Here is a 13,711-nt window from a genome sequence, read left to right as displayed (position 1 = left end):
TTCTAAAGGAATTTAGGTATTATCAGGAAGTTTCCCAGCCCGGCAATCTGCAATCACATGGACAAGAACTTTTGACTCCTGCTTTGGGCAGATAAGAGAGGGGGGCTTCCGCGGTGGAGATTGGAAAAGTAGCAAGGAGCGGCAAGAAATGGAACAAATGTGGGTTGGGGCTTGTCATCACTACCACTCCTGGTCTCTGTCACGGACCCTCCAGACATCCAAGTGTCAAAGCAGGAAAGAGCCAGAAGGGACACAGCAGGTGGAAATTCCAATAGCTGCTCCCTCCGCCCCCAGCCCTGGGCACCCCACTAACCTGGAAGGACTTGGGGACCAGCCTGGCTGGTCCACCCCTTCGAGGACTGTTTTTAAACTCGTGATTGCTTTTCTGTGATGGCAGACGTAATAGTTACTTACCAGAACCTCTCATACCGTAGGAAGATGCTTAACATATAAATCCATCCCACTTCCTGCTAATGATTTGGTGACTCTTCTAGATCTAGTTCTATCCATGTAACAAAATATACACACAGGTGCAGAATATTTCACTTACACGGGACTTGTGAAATAGACCTTCTGAAACTTGCTTTATTCTTGTTACAATGTTACTTAGAGTTCTTTCCTTGGGAGCATGCAGAGATAGTCCTCTATTTTTATATATATATATATATATATATATTTATGTATATATATATATATTTATGTATATATATTTTGGTAATAGCTACACAGGACTCCATTGTATTGTTGGAAACTTTATTTTTCTCCTGTTTTCAGAGGTGTCCTTTTCTAAAGCATAATAAAAAATTTGAAATAAGAAAAAAGTACAGAGAATTATGTAAAAGATTTGTTTACTGATTACCTGAAATAAATAAATTTTAGCCTTTTTGGATATTTACATCAGCAACCCATTCGTTTCCTGAGAGAGGGGTTTCCTTCGGTATTTGATAAATGCCAACTTTTTAATTGGAGATCGGGGGTCACTCTTCCCCACCTCCAGTACTCTCAAACACTCCCCTTTCTATTTTAAGAATCCAGCCTTACACCCTTCTCTTCTCTTACAGGGGACCCTGGGCTCTACACATACACCTTTATTTGTCACTGAAATTTCAAGTCCTACCTCTGCTGGTGGAAGTAAAGGCTTGGTCCCTGTTCAAAGGCTTACAGATGTTATTAAGGGCCAGGGAGGTTGGTGGGGGACCTTAAGCCTTCCCCCCCCAGAAATCACAGCATCGTGCTGGGTGTGTCTGGCACATGCCCTGGGACAACATCACTTCCATCCTCAGAGAACCCTTCATGTGAGTGTGTTGGTCCCTTGGGGCCAACAGGGTCAGGGTCCTGCAGGACAGGACCCTCTATCTGAAAGCTCTATCGTATTCCCTCCTGACGTCCCCCAGTCTAACTGGATAGAGAGCTTCTCCATGAGAGCTGATACTCCAGGGGACCGCGACTCCCCCACCCACGGACCCCCACCATCTCACCCACACCTACGCCGAGCATCCCATCGCAAATATGCCACACATCAGAGGAGGTTCCTTGAATGGCAAAGGCGTCCGAACATTCTAGCACGTGAGTAGGACACTTAAAAGAGGCAGGCAGGGAGAGAGAGGGGGAGGATGGTTTCTTATCGGCAACATCCCACTTTGTGTCAAATGGAGCGATGACAAACGATAAGAATAGTTTTCTTTTTTGTTTGTTTGTTTTTTTAACCAGGAATTTACTTAATGGTGGTGATAGTAACAAAAAGCATCAACTTTGTTGGGTCTCATCGTGGTCTTGTGAGTCAGAGGAGGGCTCATTTTCTCATCACTGTTTTGGGGACGAGGACATATAAGGTCTAACGCCCCATCGTATAGGGACTGCGCCGAGACGGCAGTGTGAATGCTCAGAGCCACCAGCAGAGGGAAGGCAAAATCCACTACCCTCCCTGGAAAGCATCACGTGGCAGCCTGCGCTTCAGGGAACACCCGCTGGGTAAGGGAATGGGGGAGGTAGCTGAGAAAATGCCCCTCCTTTTCCTGCACACAATGCACTAAGGATAGCTCCAAACTCCACAGCCTTTAGTACTTGAGGTTTTGTAAGGGACTGATGGTGACACCAGGGTCGAGGACGCAGAAGCCGGGACATTCAGGGGAGGGCTTTCCCTGGCTATTTTGTTCCCATCCAGCTTTCCCACTGTGGGAGAAGGAGAGAAGCGGAAGTAAAATCAGATGTGATGCCGAGAAGAGCTGATCTCCATGGGTCACCACTGGGGACATTTGTCAAGGACTAGAACCACCTGGCCAGGGCCGTCCAGGACAGACGGAGGAGATCTCAATGTGGAGAAGGTCCAGGAGACTCTCGGAGGCGGCGGGATTGGGTTGAGTGTGAAATGACCACCAGCCATGGACAGGACGACACAGGGGGGGGGGGGACATACTTGACCTTCATGGCAGGGGAGGGGGTTGGCGAAAGAAAAGTTAATGGAGTGTGAACAGCAGAGTGGCAAGGGGTGGGGAGGAGGCGATCCCCCCCGTCAGGGGACAGAATTATTTTGGGAGCCAATCCCTGGAGAGACACACAGCTTCCAGGAGTCTACTTTAATCAAGTGACAAGCAATCATTTAAAGAGGTTTTTCTGCCCAAGTCAATGGAGAAGCCGTGCGTTCATGGAACCTCATATAGGGAGTTGTTTACACCTGGGTGAGCCAACAGAGTGAGGGTTAAGGCCCCACACAGAACTCCTACTTGTCTCATCTCTAAAAGGCCCATGTGCCAGGTCAGAATACACCATTGAGAACCATGTTGTTATTGTGTCGACACAAAGACCCTGCCTTGGGGGCCCCTGCCAATCGCCACCATCTCGGGCTACAAGTGGCTTGGATTTGTGACCAAGTAGCTTAGAGTAAGCCCCCACACGGCTGCACTCCCACAGCTCAGTCCCTTTTGGCAGGAGAAACAGAACAGCAGAGAGGCGCGGGTAGCCAAAGGCAGTGGCTTCCTTTAGAGATGATGAATATGGTATCTGTTAAGCGTGGTCAGTAAGAACTTCAGTTCTGGACTCCAGATGGCTTGGTTTGTTTCTTGGTCCTGCCCCTTCAGTTCTAGTGTCTGCTGGCAAATTACTGAACCCCCGAGAGCCTCAGTGTCCCCACCTCTAAGATGAAAACAGCAGCCACAGTTACCTCTCCAGGTTTTAAGGATTCGAACAACGGAATGTGCAAAGCACCTCGCCTAGCCCCTGGGTGGGCAAGCGTTCCGTCATCCCTAGCCAGGGTGATGACGGCTACAGCCTTTGTCAGGAGTAGCTGCTTGTCTCAAGTTTGCCATTATCGAAAATAAATAAGACCACCCAGGAGGCAGCTAGTCCTGAGATCAGCTTTGCAAAGATCAGTGCAACTCCGGAGCTGGAAAAACTGATTTGTCCTCCCTGGGACCAGACAGTCCCCGGAAAGGCTGCTTGTCACGCCCTCACCCTCCTGGTTCAAGCCAGGCTCACGTGGAGAGGCACAAAGGTCGCCTTATCGCGCTGCTTTGGGAACAGCCGAGTCTGCTGACTTTGCGCTGTGACCCTGGGCCTCCGTTCCAATCTTCCCCAGCACAAGGCTCCCTGGGAGCCGCTGGAGTGCGGTGTGCTGGCTATTGTCCCCACAGACATGTCAGGCCGTGCGGTGACAAGGACCTGCTTTGGGAAGCCCTGACATCATCCTCTGGCTATGACCACGGGGCCGGCTCTGGGCACTGGCCCCTGGGGGATGTGGACCTGGCGACACTGAGCTTTCCCTGTCCCTCTTGGAAGCAATTAGATGAATGAGTCAGTTGTACTTTCTTTGCATAAACATTTAAGATTCCGAGATTAAGTGAGAGAGCTGGAGTCCTGGGTACCTTGCTGCGGGAGACCACAAAGCGGGCTGCGGAAAGGGACCTGGCTTGCTTATCTCCGGACAGGATTGCTCCGTGCCCCGCAGGAGAGCTATTTCCATTCCGGCAGGCCACCTCTTAATGCCCTCTTGGAAGAGACTGAAGGAAAATCCCTTTCCAAAGGGACAAGGAAATAGCTATGGTTTAAATGTGGCTCTTGTGGAAAGGTATTTTAATACAGGGAAGACATCCCCATCTCTCGAGGATAGATTTTACCTTCCAACAAAGACAGAACCTGCGGCCCTTGAAGGGGATCGGAGGCCTTTGCTACGGAAATGGGGTGAATGGATGTTCCCAGGAAGGAGGATTCCTTGTCCTTCAGATTCCTGGCTGTTCAGCAATGTGCCTTCAGCTCCGGTTGTAACCTTGCTGCTAGGACCACATGAGTGGAGACAACGCCTTAACCCTGAGAGGACAAAACCTGTGTTAGAGCTCGAGGTTAATTCTCGAGGGAGGAAAGATGGTCAGATGTGTGAAGATACTTGCACGGTGTTTTGCTTCCTCTTTGCAGGACCCCGACCTGTCTGAGCTCCCTCTCAGGGATGTAGCACCTGTCCCCAGCCACAGGTTCCTCCGTGAGGCGGCCAGTGACCACTTCAATGGGCAGCAGATGCCCCCAGCACAGAAACCTGTTCTTTACAGGTGCCTCATTGGGCCTCTTTCCCCTAGGATCACGTGCACTTTTGAACCAATTTCTCCTTCTGGAATGATAAATTCTGTCCACAAGAAAGTTATGCCAAAGCAAACTTTTTTTTTTTTTTTAATGACAAAGCAAATGACTCTACCATCTGGCTTAGGGCTGTGATTATTGTCTATTTGCCTTCAAATAAATGATCAGAGCCTAAGGACTATCAGCATCTCTGAAGGACAGGGATTCTTAGTAAATAGGGATTGTTTTGTTTTGCTATGAAGTCTGCACCTGGGGGGCAGGGAGTGTGAGTGAGCAGAGGTGAGTGTAGGATCTTTTGGAAAGTGTTGAGTGACAGCTGTAAAAGGATGTCTTCCAGACGAGTTCTTTTGGACTAGAAATACTGCTCCTTATGTTAAAGGGTTATAGTGACACAAAGAACTAATTTATCTTTGATGGCTAGATTGTATATTCTGAGTCACACGTTCAATTTTTTTTTTTTTTTTTTTTTTTTTTTTTTAAAGGAGCTGAGTAGCTGACTTGGGCATTCCGCTGGCTGCCTGGGTCAGACCAAGGGAAAGGTGAGGACACTTTCGCAAGGAGGGGTTTGTCTATTAGAGCTGAGAACCAGCATCCTCCCACTGTTTGGAAAAAAACAGGAAAGCCCACAGGGCTTGTGTTTCACTCAAGCAGAAGCCAGACCTCTGGACAATAAATAGCTTCTGTGGACGCTTCCAGGGATGCTCCTGGCAAGTGAAGAAAAGACTCCAATGGCCAGTGAGAGAATTAAGCTACGAGTCAGCTCCTGGGGTCTCCCACTGAGGGATCTTTAAGTAATAACGACCCTACAGCAGCTCAAGGGGGCCCACACCAAAGTCCACTATGTAATTTCTGCTCTCCTAAATCCTCAGGCCCCTGTAACATCAGATTTGGTGTTTTGTTTCAGCATTCTGTCTTGAGAGTCTGGGGCGGTTAGGGGTTGCAATATGGCGATTTATAATAAAAAATATACATTTGGAGTTTGTCTCTTTTCTGGCACAGAGCTCTGGAATTTTCTAGGCGATGAGAGCCACAAAAGTGTTGTTTGTTATGTTAACGAGGTGGCTTTTGGACCTCACCTGAGGATGGGGCTGGGGCTGGGAAAATTTTCAGTCCCACCCTCTAACCCCCAGGGAGAGGAGAGGTGGGCTGGAGCCTGAGTTCATTCACCCTTGGCCATCTTTCTAATCAGTCATGACTCTGGAATGAAGCCTCCATTAAAAACCCAAAGGGATGGGGTTTGGAGAGGTTCTGGATTGATGACCGTGCCGAGATTTGTGAAGAGTGGTGTTCCTGGAACGCAAGGAAGCTCCTCATCCTTTCCCCATACATGGCTGGTCCCCTGTATCTATTCCATCTGACTGTTACTGAGCTATCCCCTTTTATAATAAACGGGTGATCCAGTATGTAAATGGGTGTCCTGAATTCTGTGAGCTTCTCTGGCAAACCAGTTGAGTTCAAGGAGGGAAGATGAATCTTGGATTTGCAAATGGCGGGTTGATCAGAAGCCCAGCTGACGCGTGCTTGTGACTGGTGTCTGGAGAGGAAGGTGATCTGGCAGGACTGAGCCCTTTACCCCTGAGATCTGATGCTGTTTCAGGTAGCTCAATTGAGTTGAACTGTAGGATGCCCAGCTGGTGTCCTGTGCATTGCTTGTTGGAATGGGCGACACCCCCCCCAACCCCATGTTGGAAGGGGTCGCTCAGACCCCTTTAATGGCTTTCCGAGAAGGGGAAAAAAGGAATCAGGGACATACTCCTCTGAGACGTGCCACGAGGAGGCCCAAGCCTTCTATGGAAGTCAAATCAGGAAGCCAAAGCAATCCTGAAAAGGAACAAAACTGGAGTGACCACAATCCCAGATTTCAAGATATACTACAAAAAAGCTGTAGTAATCAAAACAGTATGGTACTGGTATAAAAACAGACACATAGCTCAATGGAACCGAATGGAAAGCCCAGAAAAAAACCCACACTTACATGGTTAATTAATCTTCTTCAATAAAAGAGGTAAGAATATGTAATGGGAAAAAGACAAAGACTGTCTCTTCAACAAATGGGGCTGGGAGAACTGGACAGCTATGTGCAAAAGAATGAAACTGGACCTTCTTACACCACACACAGAAATTTAAACTCAAAATAAATTAAGGACCTAAAGGTGAGACCTGAAACCAGAAAAATCCCAAAAGAGAGCTCAAGCAGTCATTTCTCTGACATTGGCCATAATAACATTTTTCTAGATCTGTCTCTCCTGAGGCAAGGGAAACAAAAGCAAAAATAAACTATTGGGACTTTATCAAAATAAAAAGCTTCTTCACAACAAAGGAAACAATCAACAACCTACTGAATGGGAGAAGATATTTGCAAATGACATATCTGATAAAGGGTTAGTACCCAAATATATAAAGAACTTATACAACTCAGAACCAAACAACCAAATTATCCAACTAAAAATGGACATTTTTCCAAATAAGACATCCAAATGGCCAACAGACACATGAAAAGATGCTCAACTTCACTCATCATTAGGGAAATGCAAATCAAAACTACAATGAGGTACCACCTCACGCCTGTCAGAATGTCTCAAATCAACAACACAAGAAAAAACAGGTGTTAGTGAGAATGCAGAGAAAGGGGAAACCTTCAGGCACTGCCGGTAGGAAAGCAAACTGGTACAGCCATTGTGGAAAACAGTATGGAGGTTCTTCAAAAACTTAAAAATAGAATTACCACATGATCCAGTAATTCCACGACTGGATATTTACTCCAAGAATATGAAAACATGAATTCACAAAGACATATGCACCCTGATGTTCATAGCAGTAGTATTTACAATAGGCAAATTATGGAAGCAATCCAAGTGTCCATCAATAGATGAAGGCATCAAGAAGATGTAGTGTATATATACAACGGAAGATTACTCAGCCATAAAAAGAATGGAATCTTACATTTGCAAAAACATGGATGGAGCTAGAGGGCATAATACTAAGGGAAATAAGTCAGAGAAAGATAAATACCATATGATTTCACTCATATGTAGAATTTAAGAAATAAAACAAATGAACAAAGGTGGGTGGTGGGAGAAAAAACCAAGAAACAGACTCTTAACTATAGAGAATGCACTGATGGTCACCAGAGAGGAGGTGGGTTGGGGATGGATGAAAGAGATGAAGGGGATTAAGGGGACATTAATCATGATGACCACTGAGTCATCATGTTGAATTGCTGTATTGTATACTTGAAACTAACATAACACTGCATGTTAACTCTATGAGAATTAAAAAATAAAAAATCTGGCGAGGCACCTGCGTGCCTCAGTCATTAAGCATCTGCCTTCGGCTCAGGTCATGATCCCAGGGTCCTGGGATGGAGTCCCTCACTGGGCTCCCAGCTCAGCTGGGAGCCTGCTTCTCCCTCTCCAGCTCCCTCATGCTTGTGTTCCCTCTCTCACTCTCTCTCTGTCATAAATAAATAAAATCTTTTAAAAAATAAATAAATAAAATTTTTAAATTTAAAAATTAAAAAAAAAATCCCTTTGTGTATTGGGAGAAGTTCTAGATCGGTCTTGGGTTGGGCAACACTTGGTCTTTCCTAAAACCAAGAGGAAGACCATGACCAAGCGTTTGGCTCAGAGTCGGGCAGAAACATAGAAACCAAGCTGGAAAACCTAAGCACATCTGGAAAAGCACATGGAGAGAGGATGAAATACACAGAAGAACAAGCCAGAGGGAAACACTGCCCTGACTCACCGCTTCACCACGGGGAGGGCATTTGATCACAAGAAGCGACAGATTGTAGAGTGGGCTCCATAGCTAGTCTGTGAGCTACTCTCTCTGTCTTTCTGACACTTCATATGAGGCCATCACGTTGCCCATAAAAACCATTATGCACATGGAAAGATTATTGCTATATCCTCCACCTCTTTCCATGGCCATTTGCTCCCTTCATCTTCATGGTCTCCCTACTCGGTCTTAAAGATCACTGCCTGGGAGCCTCCTAGCTCTCCTTGCTTTTATGCAGCCTCCATTCCTCCCAACGACCCTCTAGCAGGCACTCTTGATTCCTTGAACATTGCACTACTTTTATTTTTACATTACCCTTTAATTAGGATATGTAATTTCTCATTATGGGTCTGTTGACTGCCAGTGTCTCCCAACTAGAACATAAGCTCTGCTGAAGCAGAAATGTTCTAGTCACTGCCATATCCCAAGCACTCAGAATAGTGTCTGACACAGAGCATACTCCATAAATAGTAAGTGAAGAAATATATGAATGGAAAGACAATCTTATCTAGTCCATTGGTTTAAATGTTCGTACACACGGAAGTCTCCTAGATCTGTAGTTCTAGATCAACATTCTCCTGCATTCTAGTTTGATAGAACCCCATGTTTACTTAGTCCCTTGCCTTTGGATTTTCTATGGGCCCCTCTAAACCCATAGTTGAAACAGGAATCTATCATCTCTCCCCATATCTGCTATTCTACTCATGGCCCCCATATTGATAAATGGCCACCATTGACCCAGTTGCTCAACCTAGGTGTTATCTTTTGCCTTCCCTTTGTCTCGGCTGGTGTATCCCACTGATCATGCAGAATCAATTTCCTCTCTGAGTCCTTCTTTTCCATACCCCCTGTCATGACTCTCATTCATGCTTCCATCAACTTTCCTCAAACAACTCCAGCCATCCCCAACAGAAGACAGTACTCTGGCACTATTTCCCATCTCCTGAGTCCACTTTACATTGAAGCCAGAATGATCTTTGTGACTCTTGTCCATTCCCTTCAGAGGAATTGGAATGTAGAATGATGGCTTTCCTGCTCTTTTCTTGCTCAAGTGCGAAGTCGGGAGATCAGAAACCGGACTCATTCCCTAATGTATTGTCAGTGCCCGGCTATTTCTTTACATAAGTAAAAACCAAATCCACCATGAAAAAAGGCCCCAGAAGGTAGGTATTAGTGTTGCTGGGGTTTCAGAGAGGAGCAACTGAGGCATTTGGGATTAAATCGCTGCATGGCTGTGTGGTCAAAGTCGCAAAGTCCTGCTCTGAACATGAGAGCAGTGGGTCCCACAGCAACTGTACCTTCAGGGAGCTTCTTGCTCTGCCTGTTGTTGTTGTTGTTGTTGTTGTTATTATTTTGCTAGCCCTCATGTTTATTGCTTTCTACCCATTTCCGCTGACCACACTCCTGCTCACACACCCTCCAACTCCTTACCTGAAGGGGGGCCTGTTGTCCAACCTTCCCTCTGCCCCAACCTGTCCCTACTGCGCCCGAAACTGATGAACACTCTTGACCCTCAGCTCTGCTCATGGAGATTCTCCTGCTCAATGACCGTGACGAGAAGCAAAATTGAATGAATCCAAGTAGAGACCAGAAACCAACGACCACCAAAACAAATTCATGAACTGCTTCTTTGTAATAATAACCAATTAAAAAGAAAGACTTTTAGCAAGTGTGATGAAAAAGGGAGGGAGGAAGGGAGAAAAACGCACAAATCATCAAGGCATGGAAAACCAGAGCAGAACCCCCGATCGAGGGCAGCTTAAAACAACTGTAAGCCAAGACTTTATACAACTTTAGGCTAACAATAATTACTCAGTGGAGTAATGAGAATTTTTTTTTTTAAATACAAATTTTAAAAGCACCTGGATGGCTTGGTGGGTTGAGCGTCCAACTTTTGACTTTGGCTCAGGTCATGGTCTTGGGGTTGTGAGACTGAGCTGCACATTATACTGGAAAATCACCATTCAGCCAGGAAAAAACCTTTCCCGGCCATACATGCTGTTTTCACGATGGAATATGAGCAGAAGTGTTGTGTTTCTTTCTAGGTGGAGGCTTTTACAATAGGTCCATGGGCCTTTCCATTCTTTCTTCCCCCTCACTGGCTAGATGCAGAGGATGAGGGAGCTCTAGGGCACAGGCTGACGAATTACCGCCTGCGAGCCTGCCTTTGTAAGTTAAGTTTTATTGGAACGTGGCCATGTCCACTTGTTGACTTATTGCTTATGGACCTTTTCACACCACAGCAGCAGAGCTGAGTAGTTGTGATGGACAGTTTAAATCACTCAGCCTATCTACTGTGTGGCCCTTTCTTTTTTTTTTTTTTTTTTTAAGATTTTATTTATTTATTTGACAGAGAGAGATCACAAGTAGACAGAGAGGCAGGCAGAGAGAGAGAGAGAGAGAGCTCTCTGCTGAGCAGAGAGCCCGATGCGGGACTCGATCCCAGGACCCTGGGATCATGACCTGAGCCGAAGGCAGCGGCTTAACCCACTGAGCCACCCAGGTGCCCTCTGTGTGGCCCTTTCTTAAAGAAAGTTTGCTGTCCTGCTCTAGGAGACAGGGGAGCAGGCAGACCGAAGGGGTCTGTGTGCCGGTAAAATCTGCCACTAAGGAAAATCTCTTCTGGATCATTTACGAACAAAATGTAAACTTGTGTTGTTAAGCTGCTGAAATTTTGTGGTTGGTTTAGCTGCTACTATTATCCTAACTAATAATAAAACAGATGCAAATCTCAAATAAAATATCAGATATTTCCAGAAAAGAATTCTATGTAGGATTTTTTCCACAAGTGCAAGGTGATTAGAAAAGAGAGCAATGCTGTATTCCTAGGTCAAAGAAGAAAACTCATGCGATCATCTTTCTGTGCATGTTGAAAGCATTTAAAAATTCAGCACCCATCTTATACACTACTCTTTCGTAGGATGGGATAGAGAAATACTTCCTTAGAATACCTATCTACATACCAAAAGCTAGTACCATATATAGAGATGCATGAGAGAAGAAATCCCCATTTGTGACAGAAACAAACAGAAAAATAAATGTTATCAACCTACCCAAATCATAACATATATATAATAATAAAATACTGATTAAATCCCTGGCAATGTGCAAATAGAGATAATTTTCTACTATGTAATATGTTAATAATTGCTAAAATGCATTGTTCATTATACAGTATGAAATGATATAAACTATGTGCTTTATATAATTCATATATAATTTTATATAGGACATACATCTACGTATAATATAGATTTTTATATATAATAAAGTATATGTTAAGTTTGTATAATATATTGTACACTTTGTAATTCACATATAAAATTCATATAATTCACAAATATATAATTTGTAAATAAAACATGAAAATTATATATAATTTGTTTGTTATAAATATACTGTATATGGTTTTTTAGGCAATGCTAAGTATATAATACATTAACAAAAACTTGGTGTTATTTTCAAGTATCAGGCATGCACCAAGGCAGAATAAACAAAGCGAGAGAGAAATTTTCATTTGTAGGAGACATGATGGCATACCTAGTTAGTTGAAGATAAACCGAGAAATTATAGGAATGACTGAGAAACTCTCCAAAGTTAAAAAATTAATGAGCAAACTCAATAAATTTCCTATGCGTCAGCAATAATTAACATGACTTTACTAAACAACAACAACAAAAAACAAACAAACAAAAAAAAAAAAACAAAAACCTTACTAAGGGAAATAAAAGATCTCTTGAATCCGTAACCTCTGGTTATGGAGAGGACTCTGGAACAGTGACCCAGGGCAGGACTCCTGTCCCGTGAGAGGCCCCGCCCCCAGGACCCGTGGTGCCCCAGAGCCTTGGCTGCCCTCAGATCTCAGAGCACAGAGGGACGTACGCTGTGGGTTCTAACTACCTTTTATGGCCTCCTTCACAGCAGAATCTACGGGGAGTATGTTCTTCTCCACCAGCTCCAGTGGCCCCGGCCGGAGGGCAATCTTTTCATTGAGATCATCCGCGAGACGGGCTCTTTTTAGCTTCATCTGAGCGGTTGGGATGGATCTCTCAGCAGTGGAGCCTGCGGGGTTGAAACCGGAAGAATCAGTGCTACCGATCGGATGGCAGCTTTGGGTTTACTTTTTGCTTTTAGGCTTTTGTATGCGCACCCTAAATGAATGTTTCCATGCAATCATGGTCATTTCACATGGATTAGCAGCAAAGACCAGACACTTCCAAATAAAGGCAAATCGAGGGGCCCCGGAAGAGTTAGAGAAACATGCTTTGCACCGATTCTTGAAAAAAAAAAAAAAAATGCAATTTGGCAATTCTGTGGATAGGCAGTCCCTTTGACCCTAAGCTGCAGCACAGGGATGCCCGTCCTGTCTCTCCATTGCCTGGCATGGACGGAGTCTGCCAGATAATTACCTATTATTATAATTATTTGCAGTAGTATTACTCCTTAAGGTTTGGTGATGTTGTGATACTAACGGACGCCAATGTCAAGGTCAACTATAAAATTAAAAAAAAAAATCCCTTTGAAACAGTTACTTAATAAAACGGGGGCATTTTTAAAAATGGAGTCCATCCGGGGGGTGGTTTCTCATTATTTGGACGGCGCTAAAGGTCTCTATCAAGTCCTGAACTGCCCATATATTCCTCTCCTGATTACTCCCTGACTTATTTCTGTGTAAGAACATGGAGGAGAGCCTGGTTGACGAGCTGCTGCTGTTCAGACAGACCTGTCAGGATTCTAGCTTTACTCTAGAAGAGGAGATATTTACACATTTTAGGTATTTGCTCTAGAAGAGGAGATACTTACACATCAGCCTCCCAGCCCTCTCGTTCTATTCTCATCAACCCACTCACCCAGACCGCGTGTCTGGCGGCTGATCTAGAAATCTCCACACGAGAGCGGTCTCGGGATGTGGTATGGTTGCAACAGCTCAGGTCTGATCTAAAAGCTGTCTCTGTAATGCACCTGACACGGGGTGGGCAAAACATCAGTACTGCGGACCAAGCGTAGGTGTGCTGAGACTAGGTCCTCCCCGGACCTCCTCTAACGTCCCCTCAGGTCATGGTCAGGGCTTCTCGCTGGGTCTCCTGGCTCAGGGGTCTTGCTGATTCATCCTGTGCATCATTTAACGTTGAGAAAACACTCCTCCCTTGAAACCCCTGCACAGCGCTCCTCTGTCTCACTCTGGCTGTGCCATGAATGGAGATTCCCCATCCCCAAAGGACTACTCCAGCGACCCTGGTCCTTCCCTTCTGTCCATCACGTCTCACCGAGTTCACCTTTGTACCTTTGCTTAGTTTCCTCAGCCTGGAGAGCTTCCTACCTGCTCCCCACCACAAGCCCGGCAGCCTACTCTTTGAGTCTCAGCACA

The 13,711-nt window shown here is 45.2% G+C and overlaps 1 protein-coding gene across 1 annotated transcript in view; it reads right to left on the bottom strand.

The window, feature by feature from the left end:
* MYOCD (myocardin) overlaps positions 1 to 13,711 on the bottom strand; it is a 100,094-nt gene that overhangs the window by 34,079 nt on the left and 52,304 nt on the right. Inside the window, 1 exon segment of the mRNA XM_004760142.3 lies at positions 12,244 to 12,405. Coding sequence (XP_004760199.2) covers positions 12,244 to 12,405 — 162 coding nt within the window.

Source organism: Mustela putorius, unplaced genomic scaffold (genome assembly GCF_011764305.1).
Source record: "Mustela putorius furo isolate JIRA1106 unplaced genomic scaffold, ASM1176430v1.1 tig00000695_pilon_pilon_pilon, whole genome shotgun sequence".
NCBI classification, from domain to species: domain Eukaryota; kingdom Metazoa; phylum Chordata; class Mammalia; order Carnivora; family Mustelidae; genus Mustela; species Mustela putorius.
This window is presented reverse-complemented; position numbering and strand designations above follow the sequence as displayed.